Source organism: Elgaria multicarinata, chromosome 2, assembly GCF_023053635.1.
Source record: "Elgaria multicarinata webbii isolate HBS135686 ecotype San Diego chromosome 2, rElgMul1.1.pri, whole genome shotgun sequence".
NCBI classification, from domain to species: domain Eukaryota; kingdom Metazoa; phylum Chordata; class Lepidosauria; order Squamata; family Anguidae; genus Elgaria; species Elgaria multicarinata.
This window is the reverse complement of record NC_086172.1, coordinates 140,416,243-140,431,570: the sequence shown is the minus strand read 5'-3', so window position 1 is coordinate 140,431,570 and position 15,328 is coordinate 140,416,243. Positions and strand designations below refer to the sequence as shown.

The following is a 15,328-nucleotide window of genomic DNA, read 5'->3' as shown; positions in this document are numbered from 1 at the left end:
GCTGGATCAGACCAAGGGTCCATCTAGTCCAGCACTCTGTTCACACAGTGGACAACCAGCCATCAGCCGGGGACCAACAAGGCAGGACATGGTGCGACAGCATCCTCCCACCTATGTTCCCCAGCAACTGGTGCACACAGGCTTTCTGCCTCAAATAATGAAGAAAGCAGTCTATGACTGGGCTTTTCAACGTGATGCCTGCAGACCCCTCTCTTGGTACCCAGCAAGTTCCCTGATCCTCCTGATTTTTATTTAACTTTTAAAAAATTACACTTTTGTTAAAAACTGAAGTCTGGCTTGCTGCAAAACAAAGTGCCACCATCATGCGCCTTCTTTATTTGGGAAAGGCCTAGCTTTTAAAAACAACAACAAATATTAAACACAACCATTTGGGGACAGAACATAAAGCTTGGAAAACAGTTTAATGAACATCCTTTTCTGTCTCCCAGTTCCACTTTCTTTTCAAAATATGACTTGGCTCAACAAAGCAGAACTCAAAGAAACCAAATGGTGATAACACTGTGTCCTTTGATAATTTCTTGTGGGCTGCCTAGTCCCTGGTGCTGTCATCCTTATTTTCTTTGCCATTTCATTTCATTTGCCAACTTTCTGAATGAAGGATGCCCTTGTGGTTTAAAAAGGAATAGCAAAATTCTCCAATTCCTGGTACCACAGTAGTGCAGGGAAAACAATTCTGAGTGTCACAGGCAAAATGGATTAACTTTAAGCTCAAGTAGGAAGAGAACTGGCACAGTTAAAACAGGCAGCAATTGAGCCAGAGAGGGACGTGAACTTCTTTGTTTTCCTATTAAAGTAATAGGAAACTTTCATGACAGCTCCATGAAAATACTGATACTTAAATGTTTCATTTTGGCTTAAAAATCAGATTTAACACATATTCTTCTTCTGTAAAATTCAATAAAAGCAAAAATTTCTCAATAGGAGAAAATGAACCAGCCACACCTAACATTCATATGTGATTTCACTGTATAAAAATTATGGGGGCAGAACTACTCTTAGGGGGGGAATAAACATTGGACTTACAATGAAGGTTTATTCTCACCAGTGGACTGAGGGTATCCTGGTATAGTTACTGCTTCCACTTGCTCCAACAAGCATCGCTTATGTAAATTTAAATATCCCTGTAAATTGGAGTAACCTGTCTTCCAGTTTTGGGACACAATGTAACAACATAACCCAAAACTGTACTCTCAACAAACTCACCAATAAAAGGAATTCTTAGAATACAGAACAAGAAGCAAGAGGATAGGAAAGAGGGTCACTCCCTGGGACTCATACTGTAATGTGCTCTACGTGGAGCTGCCTTAATGTGGCCCTAAACAGTTTGGGGCCACGTTATTTGAAGAACCACCTGTGTCTGATTGAACCTGACCCTATTTTTTAAGATTGGCAGCAGAGGTTCTACTCAATGACCCACTTTTGGGATCAGTTCAATTCTCACGCACAAGAGACAGAGCCTCCCCAGTAGTGGATTCTACCTTATGGAACTCCTGCTGGTTGTGAGTGCTTCTTGCTGACCCTGGATCTTAATGTGGCCGCAGTGACAAGCGGTGTGTTTGCATAATTACATTTTATGCACCAGCTGCAACCCTTCCTGAATTGGTCTGACTTGGCAACAGTTATCCATGCCTTGGTTACAACACCTTTAGACTATTGCAATGCACTGTACGTGAGGCTACCCCTGAAGAGTGTCCAGAAGCTTCAATTGGTGCAAAATGAGGCAGCTAGGCTGCTAATCAATGCATGGCATGGGGGCCATATTACACCTGTCCTGAAAGACCTGCACTGGTGGCCAATCGCTTTCCACGTACAATTCAAAGTGTTGGTTTTGACCTATAAGGCCCTAAATGGCTTGGGACCTGGTTATCTAAGGGATCGACTCTCTCGCTATGAATCTGACTTGAGTATTAAGATCTGCGGAAGATGCCCTTTTGAGAGTGCCATTACTCGCAGAGGCCCATTTGTTGGGCACATGTGAAAGGACTTTCTGGTACGTTGCCCCCAAACGATGGAATGTACTCTCTCAAGAATTATGAATGTGCCCCCGTTCTCTTGGTAAATGGTATAAAGATGCATGGTTTTCAAAATGTGTAGTGTTAATGTTTCACTGTTTTTAATGTTCTTGTTTTTATTGTTTCAAGGTTTAATTGTTCTAAATTGTTGTACACTGCCTTGATGCCTTCTCAGCAGATAAGGCAGTATATAAAGGCTAATAATAAGCAATTAAATAAGTTAGGGATGGGGGCGAAGGAAAAATACAAGTTGCATTACTCAAAAATGCACACTAGGGGAAAAAACCTCCTTTGTGTATCAGGCTAAGTCAGAACTGGAAGGGATAAAACCTGCCTGTTGGAGCAAGTGGGAGGAGTAACACAGACTACCATACTCCACTGACAGAGAAAAGCTTGCTCAGTTCTCTATAACCAAAATCTGTACTTGAGTGCTGAATAGAGCACATTCCTCAAATTACAATAAATATATTAAAGGGGTTACTCAAATGGCAAGCATTGCAGCATGGGAAAGGGTAACTTTGCAGTTTTTGATTCCTACACGAACACTCATGTGGCAAATCAGGTAAGAACACTTACAAGCATCATGGGCATATGGGGATGGAGGACCTGTGGTGTCATAGGAGCACTTTTGGTGTCATCCATAACACAAATACTTTACATACCTCTATCATAATATTACTGGTTGCATTTTTGGAGGGATGGGGAGGTTTTTGAAATTTAGGATGTGCCTACTGGAGCAGAGAAAAAACTCTAAACATAAAAACTTGGTTTACTAGAAAGCAATAGGAAAAATCAACCAAATGTGTATTGAGCTTATATTTCGATACTGTATGTGCAAACCTTAACTCAAACTTTATTCTTGCACATTTAAACAGTTATGAACATATAATTCATGTGCTTATTACCATGAAAGTTTTTCTGAAATGTGTACATCTGTTCAGGTTAAAGGGATAGAAATACATCTTTGGAAAAGAACTGGAGGTCTTAACTGAGGTTATGTCATGTCAAAACATCTGCACAAATGAATGTTTTCATGGTATTTTCATATCAGATCACCTCTTCTTATGCCGTAGACCAGCCTTTCCCAATGACTTTATACTGTGCAGAGCTTAGGTCTATATAGCCCAGCTACTCCAACAGTGACAGTGGCTTTCCAAGCTCTTAGACAGAAGCCTTTGAATGGATGAGCTCGCATGTATGACAACAATCCCCAGAATGTTTATGAAAGGAAAGGAACTTTACAGGAAATTCAAATTTCTACACTTACCATCAGGGTCAGAGATCATATCCAAAAGTGATTTATCCAATGTGGACTTGCTCATGATTTTTTCTTCATATTCAAAATACACATCTAGTTTCCGTGTCTTTTAAATAAATAAAAATGAATTTGTTAGAATATTACTACTACTGTAGCAGAACCAAAAATAGTACGACATTAGCTAGTTTCACTACATTCTGCTTTCTTGGCAGTTAACTGAAACATTTTATAAACAAAGTAATGAGCAGTATCCACTGAACCACTAGCTTAAGTGACCAGTAGTGCAATGGGAATAGCATAAGCTGCTGCAACCCCTTTTTCCTCTTGCAGGATCGTCTGAACACAACCATAGTGTCTTGAACAGCCCTAAGCTCTGGGCTGCAGATACTTTGAAAAACTGTTGTGTTTGGCCTTAATCCAACAGTGGACCTAACTTCCCCATATCATTATAGTGGTGATTATAGCAGGTTTTATCTCTCCTTAGAGTGTTGAATTGTTTTTATCTATTACTTTGACTAATCACTAATTAACCTAATTACTCTTTAAGCCACTTGTTTTAGTGTTTATTATATGAATGTGTGTACAATATGATAGCATTAAAAAAAACTTAATGGCAAAGATTCCAAGGACTGGTTTGCAAGCGAACAATAAGTAGATCTAAATCTGATCACTAACCCTAATCCTAAAATCATCTTCAAGAGTCCTTCTCCACGGGCCCCTGCCAAAGGAAGTGAGGCAGGTGGCTACCAGGAGGAGGGCCTTCTTTGCTGCGGCACCACGATTGTGGAATGAGCACCCTAGAGAGGTTCGCTTGGGACCAACATTATTTTCTTTTTGATGCCAAGTGAAGACCTTTTCATTTTCAGAGTATTTTAACTGTTTACCATCTTGCTGTTTTAAATCTGTATTTTTAGAGCATCATCAGATGAGTGTTTTATCACACGCGTTTTAATGGGCACTCATGTTTTTTCGCTGGTCCTTTTGATGATGCTGTTGGCCTCCTGTGTGTCTCCCGCCCCATCTACTCATTTTGCCGTTGGAAAAAAAGACCCGGAAAATATGCAGGTTGCTTACCTGTAACTGTAGTTCTTCGAGTGGTCATCTATGCATTCACACATATGGGCTTTGCGCCTGCGCAGAGACCAGACCGGAACCTTCTCTAGCTGAGTGGAACGTTTTTGGCGGGAACCCCTCCCCCACGCTACCGCGCATGTCCATGGGGTTCCCGCCCTTACCTCAGTTTACAGGAGTCCGACGTTGTGCCCCCATAAACATGAGAGTAAAGAAAATAAAGTACATTCCACAATAAAAACAGTGTCATTTATAAGTCTCACACCACCAAGTGGGGATGGTGGGTGGGTTGTGTGAATGCATAGATGACCACTCGAAGAACTACAGTTACAGGTAAGCAACCTGCATTTCTTCATCGTGGTCTCTATGCATCACACATATGGGCGAGTAGCAAGCTGACATACCTTTGGAGGTGGGTTGGTGCATCATCCGAAGATCTCTGAAAGCACTGTCCTCCCAAATGAGCAGTCCTGCCTCGCACGGGTGTCCAAACTGTAGTGCTTGACAAACGTGGATGGAGTAGACCACGTTGCGGCTCTACAGACTTCAGTCAGTGGAACACCTCTGGTGAAGGCCACCGACGTTGAAACAGCTCTGGTGGAATGAGCTGTCACAGGTTTCACTAACTCTAATTTAGCAATAGAGTAGGCCAATTCTATTGTCTCCACTATCCAGCGTGACAGTCGTTGGCAGGAGACAGGGAGTCCCTTAGAAGGCTCACCATAACAAATAAACAGTTGCTTTGTTTTTCTAAATGTCTCTGTCCTGTCTTTGTAAAAAGCAAGAGCCCTTCTTACATCCAGAGTATGCAAGGAAGACTCAAGAGGTGAAGTTGGATTAGGAAAGAAAGCAGGTAAAGTAATATGCTGGGACAGATGAAAAGTTGACACTACCTTAGGTAGGAAGGCTGGGTCTGTGCGTAGCACAACCTTGTCCTTATGAAAGATAGTGTATGGAACATCTATCCTAAGAGCTTTAAGCTCACTTGCACGTCTTGCCGATGTGATGGCTACTAAAAAGATTGTCTTTAAAGTTAGAAGCCTAAGGTCTGTCGAAGCCATGGGCTCGAAGGGTTTGCGTGTCAGAGCTTGCAGCACAACTGACAGGCTCCATGGCGGCACGATACTCTTCACAGTCGGTATCGTGTTCTTCAGACCTTTCAAAAATTTCTTGGTTGTTGGATGGGTAAAAGGTGTAAAACCATCTATACCCCGGTGAAAAGATGTAATCGCAGCTAGGTGTACTCTGATGGATGTGAGTTTGAGCCCCTGCTGGAAGAGAGTCAATAAATAATTGAGGATCAAGGATAAGTGGCAAGACTCTGGTGTATGGTTCTTTTCTGATGCAAAGTTCTGAAATCTTTGCCACTTTGCTGCATAAGCTTTCCTCGTGGAAGGCTTTAGTGCTGCCAATATAATGTGGTCCACAGTCAAAGCTCTGGTTCCAGAGGAGGAGTGGTTGCTATCCTCCATGCAGTCATCTTGAGGGTCGACAGATCTGCGTGTCGAACCCTGCCCTTGTGTCGAGACAGTAGCTTCGGTATCGACGGGAGTCTGATGTAATTCCCGTTCGACAGTCGAAGGGCGTGAGAGAACCACGTCTGTCGAGGCCACCACGGTGTGATGAGGATGCAGTTGGAGTTGTCCATCTGGATCTTGGCTAACACCCTTGTCAACAGTGGGAAGGGTGGAAATATGTACAGGAGATTTCCTCTCCAAGTCCCGGTGAAGGCGTCTCCTAAAGAGCGCTTTCCTGTTCCTGCTCTGCTGCAGTACTTGGTGCAAATTGCGTTGTCTTCGGTAGCGAAGACATCGACAGCAGGGTGGCCCCAGTACCGAAAGAGACTTTCTCGCACTTCGACGTCGAGCTCCCACTTGTGGTCGACATGGAAGAACCTGCTGAGAGAGTCCGCAATAATGTTGTCCTTGCCGGCCACATGGATCGCAGTCAGGTAAGTCCTTCTCTTTATGCACCAGTTCCATATCCTGAGTGCAGAGCGGTTCAGGGGGTGTGATCTTGTTCCACCCTGCCTGTTGATGTATGCCACTACGGTAGTATTGTCCGTCGCGATCAAAACATTCTGGCCCTCTATCATTTGTGCAAATGCTTTTACTGCATTTTCTACTGCCAGGAGTTCGAGATGATTGATGTGATGTTCTCTCTGGGATCGAGGCCAACGACCTTGAGAGGTAAGGGAGTTGCAATGGGCTCCCCATCCTTCTAAAGATGCATCCGTTGTGATCGTTACCGTAGGCGCCTGTTGTTGGAACGGAACGCCTTCGAGAAGAGTCGACATCGAGAACCACCATTTCAGAGATGACCTCACTTGCTTCGGTATCGAAAGGTAAGTTCGCCGAGCATTGCGCCTGAGATCGAAAGTTCTCAAAAACCAGGCCTGCAATACCCTCATTCTGAGTCTTGCAAACCTGATGACTGCCGTAGTGGCTGCCATCAGGCCTAATAGTCTCTGAACTGTCCAAGCCGAAACTTTCCGGCGGCTCTCGGTATCGATGGCTAACTGCTGTAAAGTGTTCGCCCTGGTTGAAGGTAAGTATGCTCTCCCGTCTCGAGAGGATAGGGTTACCCCTATGAAGTCCAATCTCTGCTGTGGAGTCAAAATGGACTTTTCGTGGTTGACCCACAGTCCCAACGAATCCAACAGGTTGAGGGTGGTTAGTATGTCCGACTGGAGCGCCTCGCTGTTGTCCGCTACGAGGAGCCAATCGTCCAGGTAGGGATAAACGTAAATGCCTCTCTGCCTTAGGTGGGCGCATACCACCGCCATGACCTTGGTGAAGACCCTCGGCGCCGTGGCCAACCCGAATGGAAGAACGGTGAACTGGTACTGGGATGCACCGATCGAAAACCGAAGGTAAGCTTGATGCAACTTCCTGATGGAGATGTGGAAGTACGCATCCTTCAGATCCACCACTGCGAACCAAACTCCTTTTTGTAGAAGCTGTAAAATAGAAGTAACCGTTGTCATACGGAACTTCCTCGGGGTGATGAACTTGTTCAGTTGTCTTAAGTCCATGATCGGTCGAAGACCTCCATCTTTCTTCGGGACCGTGAAGTACCGGGAGAAAAATCCCTGATTGAGTTCCTCTGCAGGTACGGGAGAGATGGCTCCCTTCGATAGTAAGGTCTGTACCTCGAGCAGCAGAGGAGGGGATGGAGTCGTTACTTTCACGCCGGAAAAAGGAGGAAGGGCATCGAGCTCGATGGCATAGCCCGAGTTGATGATAGTGAGCACCCAGGAGTCCGATGTTATTGACTCCCATTGATGGTAATGGGGTGCTAGGCGGTTCGCAAAAGGGAGTGGATCTGGGGCCGAAGAGTCAAACCCGCTGCTTCTTAGAGAAGTCAGGTTGTCTCTTGTCCAGCTGGAATCGGCTTTGGTAAGGTCTCTTCCTCTGCAACTGTTGTTGCTGCTGCCGAGGTTGAGGCTGGTATTGGGGTCGATGCTGTTGTTGCATCGGAGGTCTTGTCCATCTTCTCGGTCGGTACTGAGTCTGAGGAGGAGGAGCAGTAAACCCCATCTTCTTGGCTGTTGTTCTCGCCTTGTAGATAGAGTCCAGTGTCTCATCAGTCTTTGTATTAAATAGACCTTCGCCATCGAATGGCATGCTCTCTATCCTCCACTTTGTTTCCTGAGTAAGATTGGCTGATCTGAGCCAAGCGTGCCTCCTCAAAGAAATGGCCCCCATCATTGATTTTGAGTGGCAATCCACCTGGTGTCGAGCGGTAGACAATTGCTGCCTTGCTATGGCTGTGGCTTCGTTCTGAAAGACTCTTGCGAGCTCCTTTTTATCCTCAGGAAGATGCTCGCATAGGGAACCTATCTTTTCCCAAAGGAAAATCTGGTATCTCGCCATAGTTGCTTCGTACGCAGACGCTCTGATGCCCAAGGATGAAGACGAATAAACTCTTCTGGCAGTTTGGTCCAATTTTCTACCCTCTCTGTCGACAGGTGCAGAATGAGTCTTTTGTGACTGTCCTTGTGCCGATTCCACTACAATGGAATTCGGCTTCGGATGCTGAAGCAAAAACTGTGCATCCTCTTCCCTAACTCTATAGAGAGTTTCCAACCTCTTCGATGTTGCCTGTGTAACTGCAGGGGTTTTCCACGACAGTTGAGCCGTTTGTTTCAAAGCTTGAGGAATAGGAATGGCCAAACGTTGGTTCGTTGTCGATTGAAACACATCATAGATTGGGTCGACTACCGATTCATCTGTTTCCTGTATGTCGAGTCCCAATGCTCTGGACATCCTAAGCATATGGTCCGAAAAACGCACCATATCGTCCGAAGGCGAGGAAGGATCGACATCTTCGATTACATCATCCGGTGACGGAGCAGTTGGGACAACTGAATGTTCAGATTCAGAGTCAGAAGGATAGTTATCCTCTGGTGATGATAACGTCACCACTTGCAGGTCGTGTTGTTCCTCTTGCGGCAGCACAGTAGCAGATGCAACACGGTGTCGAGGCGTCGATACCGTCGACCTTAACTGAGCAGGAGGAGATGGCAAAGGTAACTGGCAGACTCTTGTTGTTGGAGGAGGTTGTACATAATATCCTTCCTGCGGGTAGTATCCTTGATCCCCTTGAAAAAATTGCTGAGGACGGTACCTTTCCCAATCATAAGTGCTGTATCTAGGCTGGGAATCAGAGTACTGTGATGCTCTGTCCCAATCGTTTCTTGAGGCCCGTCTTGGAGAAGGCTGTACAAGTTCTTGCGGCCTCATAGGTTGCCGCGCGGAGGCTACCGACACGGAATCTCGAATTTCACCCTCTGATAAACTTGGAGGGCATGTCGGTACCGTGGCCGTAGGTACCGACATCGATCTCGATACCGAAGGTGACCTCGGTATCGACGTGGTCGGCGCGGCAGGAGGTGTGGAATGGCTCCTGGCCGATTCCCGCGGTCGAGGTGACGGTACGGTGGATTTCTCCGCGTCCCTCTTTTTCTTCTTCTTCTTTTTCTTCTCCGGCTCAGAAGAAGATATCAGAGTTCCGGCTTTCTTAGAGATTTTTTTAGCCATCGAACTCGATAAAGACCGACCAGGCGTGAGGGGTATCTCAGCCCTATTTGCTCTGGTCTGCACTTCAGTGCTATGGTCTGACGGTTTTTCCGTAACAGTCTTTGTAACTGCCGTTTTACGGGCAACAGACTTATGAACCGCCGTTCTTTCCATCGAAGGGGCCTCTGTGGCCTTGAGAGCCTTCTCCCAAAGTATGGAGCGGAGTCGGTCTGCTCGGTGTTTTCTGGTCTGTTTGGTAAAAGACATACAATGGTGGCAGGTCTCTACCACATGTCCCTCTCCCAAACAGACAATGCACAAAGAATGGCCGTCAGACGGAGGGAGCTTAGCTCCACACTTGACGCACTTTCTAAATGGTGCTTTGATTGCCATAAAAGCCTCACACGACCGAAGTCGCTGAGGAGAAATCTAACTACAAAAAACTTTTTTTTTTTTTTATATAGATAAAGAGAGAAAACGAACGAAAAAGAAGAAAGCTGAAGAAAAGGTAAGTTAGAAAGTATTTTAAACAGATTTAACAGAGAAAACGCTAGAGGTAAAGTTATTCGGTCTAGGCACAACGGCGGACGACGAAGAACTGAGGTAAGGGCGGGAACCCCATGGACATGCGCGGTAGCGTGGGGGAGGGGTTCCCGCCAAAAACGTTCCACTCAGCTAGAGAAGGTTCCGGTCTGGTCTCTGCGCAGGCGCAAAGCCCATATGTGTGATGCATAGAGACCACGATGAAGAACTGACTTTTTTGGCAGTAGCGAAATGTCACGCTATTTCCTGCTGTTTGCAGGAGAAGCAGTGGGATAAAAACGCCCACTGAATGGGCCATGTGGATATTGTTTACTTCCTCTTTCTTGTCTGAGTACAGAAAAGTATTGTGGGATAGAAGCGGGAGGAAAGTGATGGTAAGGAAATGCGATTTTCCACCATCTGATGAAGCTCTAAATCTGTATATATCTCTGCACTGCTGCTCGGTTATATCCTGGTTGTGCTTTTATATTGTACTTTATATTGTATTTTTTTAAATTATATTTGATGCTTTTAATTTTTGTGAACAGCCCAGAGAGCTTTGGCTATTGGGCGATATAGAAATGCAATAAATAAATAAATACCTAGATAGGAGATCACTTATTTGTCTCAGATCACCACCTATGAGTGTCGTGGAAGAAAAGTGGTACATAAATACAATATACAAGGATCTTTTTAAACATTACTTTGCCACCTCTCATCATGGGAAGAAATGAAAGGGGGTTGGTTGGTTGGTTGGTGTCTCTCTGTTCATGTTATGTTTTAATTAGGGGTTATTAATTTACATTTTGTTAACCACCTTGAGCCATTTTTGGTGGAAAGGTGGAATATAAATTAAATAAACAAATATCCAGTGTTCCTGATCTGTGCGTACTAAGTACATAAGGAGGGGGAAGTGTGCTACTCGCCCCTCCCCCTGGATTACTAGTGCTCTCTCCATGTGGAGAGCAACTTTCTGAAAATGACATCCTCCTCTAGCCATAGATTCTCTCCACCACACGATTTCGCTAGAAAATTGGTGTTCAAAATCATGTGGAGAGCCCCTATGGATACAGAAGCCTCTCCTTTAGAGAAATTCACCCTCCAAATGTAGAGGGAGATGGAAATGGCAGAGGGGGCAGGGCTAGCACACTCCTCTTCTTCTTCAGTGTAGTATACACAAATCAGGAATGACTGCATAGGGATTTAGTGAGTAGTAAAACTATTCTGCACGTCCCAAATCAATGAATCTATTTAGCAGGAAAAGGAGGACAATATTTAGGACACTTGTCAGAACTGCCTCGAAATGAACAGTCAGATCATGGGTGCTTTTAAGATGTGTTTTTCTGATGGTAAAGGAAAGTTACAGAACTTCCTATAGAACATTTCTATAACTACCTTAGAAACTTTTTGGTAGTCGCTCTCTCAAACAACTTGTTCTATTTCTTAAAATTAAGTTGTAGAAAATGAAATAAAGAAGTGAAGCTGCGTTGTTGCTTTTGGAAACCATTATGAATCCATGAAAAAAATCAACCGAAATAAGAACCACACAGATTAAAATAAGGAAACCCTACACTTTGAGGCTATAGTCATGTGTTCATTGCTTATGTTTAAGTCACACTGAAACCAGTGGGAAAGAAAAATGCATAAGAGTGCCCAGAACAACAGTACAAGTATGTTTCCAATGAAAGCACAGCCATATTTTTTTCTTGAATCTATTAAATTCTGGCTACGTTTTTAGTTGCCAAACTCTTCATAGCTTAAACAATTAACCTAAAACAAGACTTCATTTCTTCTAAGCTTTACCAATAAATATTTGCTAATCCATCATGGGAAATTTTGGTGTATTCTTTCCAGCATTTTACTCAACACTGAAATATGCCAAAAAACTGCCAGGACCCCTAAGTTGGTGATTAATCTCAGAATTCCTCTTGCTGAGCCTTCAAAAATGATCTAAGGCAATGTGGAAAGCAGCTGTAAACTGGGCCTAAAATATGACTCCTACATGAAGCACGATTTAAAAATTACTTATTATACGAAGTAAGAACCTTTAGACTGGCCTTCGTATATTTTAAGCTACAATTGTGTGCCAAATCAATCTTGCTAAATTACACTGAAGTCAAAAGATATATGGGTTGTATCCAATTCAGTCCCCTCCACAGGCTGCTTTTTGATGCAGCGGAGGTTTCTGTGAGTGGAAGACTGGTGGTGGGGAGGATGTGACTTTTGCTTCCCTCTGCAGGCCCCTGCAACTCCCCATCCTCCGCCAGAGCTTTGGAGAACCCCTTGGAACTGGGTGTGGGGGAGATGCAGAAGAAATATGGGGTGGGGGGGAGAGAGATTTGCAAAAATCCCCTCTCTTATTTTTCACTTGTGGGAATTTCCAAATCAAAGAGCCTGCCATGAGTGTAAGGACACAAATGGATAAAACCAATACTGTGTTGGTGCTTGTGTGTGTGCCTGTACACATGTCTGTAAACACACATACATATATTATTATTAATTCAATTTCTTAGACACTTTTCTCAGAAAACACTCAAGGTGTCTTACAACAAAAATTAAAACATACAAAAAATGTAAATCAAATTTAAACTTAAAAACAAACAATCCAATAAAACTGCTAAATTAAGAAGCCCATCATATGCCTTCAAATACATGGAAATACAAAAGAGGACTGTGGCTGCGTTCGGACGACACTTTAGTCAATGGAGTGTAAACAGCCCACTCCACGGATGACTATTTGTGCGTCGCAGCTGGGCGACACAGAAGTCATCATGTGTGGAGTAGAGTTTTCACACTACTCCACAGAATCTGGAGTTATATGCTTAGACCTTCTGGTCCCTGCTGTCAATCTGGCTGTTGCATTTTTGCACAAGCTGCAGTTTTAGAACCATCTTCAAAGGCAGTCCTATGTAGAGTACACTGCAGTAATCTAACCTGGAGATTACCAGAGCAGAGATTACTGAAGGCAGGTTATTTCTGTCCAGATAGGGGCATAGCTGGATCACCAGCCAAAGCTGGTAGAAGGCATTTCATGCCACCAGAGCCTCACATGATAATAATGGCTCCAGGAGAATCCTCAAGCTATGAACTTGCTCTTTCATGGGGAGTGCAACCCCATCCAGAACAGGCTGAACACTGTTCATCCAGTTAGAAGAATCATCCACTAACAGCAACTTGGTCTCTCTTTTTTGTTTCCAGTTGATGAAAACATCAAAAGAGTTTAGATGATCGTGCTGTCTTCAATTATTTTTCTCTAAGAATCTCCTGATTCAGGGGGTGGGGGAGCATGCTAATAATTTACTCTACCTCTGCATCTAATTCAGTAAGGACAACTGACTTCTGTGCCTTGGAAGGGGAAGGCAGCAAACTATGCAAGTATTTCCAAACCACATCCTGTTTTGGATTTTGACTGAAATCCAATGTAAAATGCTGCTGCAGTTGGCCTGCCATTTCCCAGAAAAGGGAGGTGACAAATAAAGTATAAAGCAATGACTCAAGTTTACCCACTGCAATCATTTCAATGGAAATGCTGCACTATTATTCAGTTACCTAATAAAGTTGTCATAAAATGGTCCATGCCAATAACAGCAGGAAAAATGATAGCGTTATCAAGTTCAGAGGGAGGGAAAGTGTCAGTAGTGTATAAATTATTAAAATGCTTTCAACTAAAACCCAAAACCACTATCCTAATTAGGTGCATCACAGAAGGCAAACTTAAGCCATGACATTGCTTTTTTGGTTATAGAAATTGGGCTGCTAGTGTGACTGTTGATTTCCAAAATTCAGCTTGCATACAATTATTCTTAGTGGTGTTATTCACAAAACTCAACAGGCTATTTCTAGAAAAGTAGTGGAAAACTGATTTGTCAGTTTTGTTTTCCTAATTGCTCTCTTAATGGCAACATGATAATACTGCCTTGACCTTCTGCCTAAGCTTTTCCCTTTCTTTGGTTTCTTTCTCCAGCTCAAGGCTAAAATCACCCTTGGATTATATAAAACCTGCAATACATTTCTTATTCATTTTTATCAAGTATAAATTGCTGTAGTTATTACAATTTCTGTCATTCTATACCAAAGAAGCAAAGTATTTTGTCTACATTGTAACTACACTGTCTACCACACTGGAAAAGCAGGGCGGCTAGAATTATGAGTGGTTGATAATTGTGCTTTGAATGATAGAATCTGGACTCCCAACATGGAATTACTGCATTCACCTACAGCAGTTTTCCCTAAGCTGTGCTACAATTCCCATAAGAGACAGCTAGGTGATCATAGGCGTTATAGTGCAACACATCGGGAGGTCACCAGGTTGGGAAAGGATTTTCTAGAGTCCTGAAAACTCTTACTTTACTTTTTAAAATGCTCAAATTTTTAGCCCTAGACTGAAGCTGAAAGATAATAAGCTTGCCTAAGGCCATCTAATCAGTCTGTAGATGAGGAGAGATTTGACCTGGTTCACAGTCAAACAGCACTTAAAAATCTTGGAGAAAACAGCTCAAAAATCCACGGTGAACCAGTTAAACTTTACTTATCACATTACTGCCTCTCCACATAGACTGCAATCTCTAACCCTACTGAAGTTCTATTGTCCAGTTCTCTTTCAATTCTAATCCTAAGGTTTACATAGATGGGAATTAAAAGCAGAATTCAAGCATTTTATTTATTTATTACATTTTTATACCACCCAATAGTCGAAGCTCTCTGGGCGGTTCGCATCTTGAAACGCATGGCTCAGAGAGCCTTTCAATAGTAGACAGATACTAACTGGATAGCAGCCAATGAATTTAAGATGAATCTAGCTCAAGCAGCTGTTCACTATAGCCACCCTAATCTGCTGCCTCCTCTCCCACCTGGATTCTCTGGTCTGTTATGTCTTCCTACTAGCTCAATTGGAGCTGAAACCCTGGAAGTTGCATAATGCAACTAGTTAAATAGAATGGCCCACTTTACGTGATGAATATATTATTATTATTATTATTATTATTATTATTATTATTTATATAGCACAGTTAGTGTTGCATTTCTTGGTTTTTATACTTTTTTAAATTAACACTTGAAATATTTCATGCCTGAACATCACTTTTAGTATATTTAATAAAAGAATATTCATAAGCTTTAAAGTATTTTTTCCAGACCTTTATATGCTCCAGAACAGCTGTTGCCACATTTGTATGAAGATCTATGAGCCTCTTCTTTTCTAGAAGCTCTGGAAGAGAGCTGAAAAAAATTACATACAAACTAACTGGCTACACTGTGTATTCAATCAGTTCAACTCCTTATTTAGTATTACAAGTGCAAAAGCAACCCAGGAAGCAGTCCAAAATACTACGGATATACACAAGCGTGAAGGGAACAAAGTGCATACTTTGAGACAAGAAGACCCCTGAAGCAGCAGTATCTGGGATACAGGAACTGAATCTCAC

At 43.2% G+C, this 15,328-nt stretch overlaps 1 protein-coding gene across 1 annotated transcript in view; it reads right to left on the bottom strand.

The window, feature by feature from the left end:
• The window catches only part of SCFD1 (sec1 family domain containing 1), a 67,493-nt gene that overhangs the window by 24,132 nt on the left and 28,033 nt on the right, over positions 1-15,328 (bottom strand). The window contains exons 14-15 of the mRNA XM_063117765.1: positions 15,041-15,122; positions 3,301-3,397 (exon numbers count right to left, since the gene is read on the bottom strand). Coding sequence (XP_062973835.1) covers positions 3,301-3,397; positions 15,041-15,122 — 179 coding nt within the window. The remainder of the gene's footprint in view (positions 1-3,300; positions 3,398-15,040; positions 15,123-15,328) is intronic.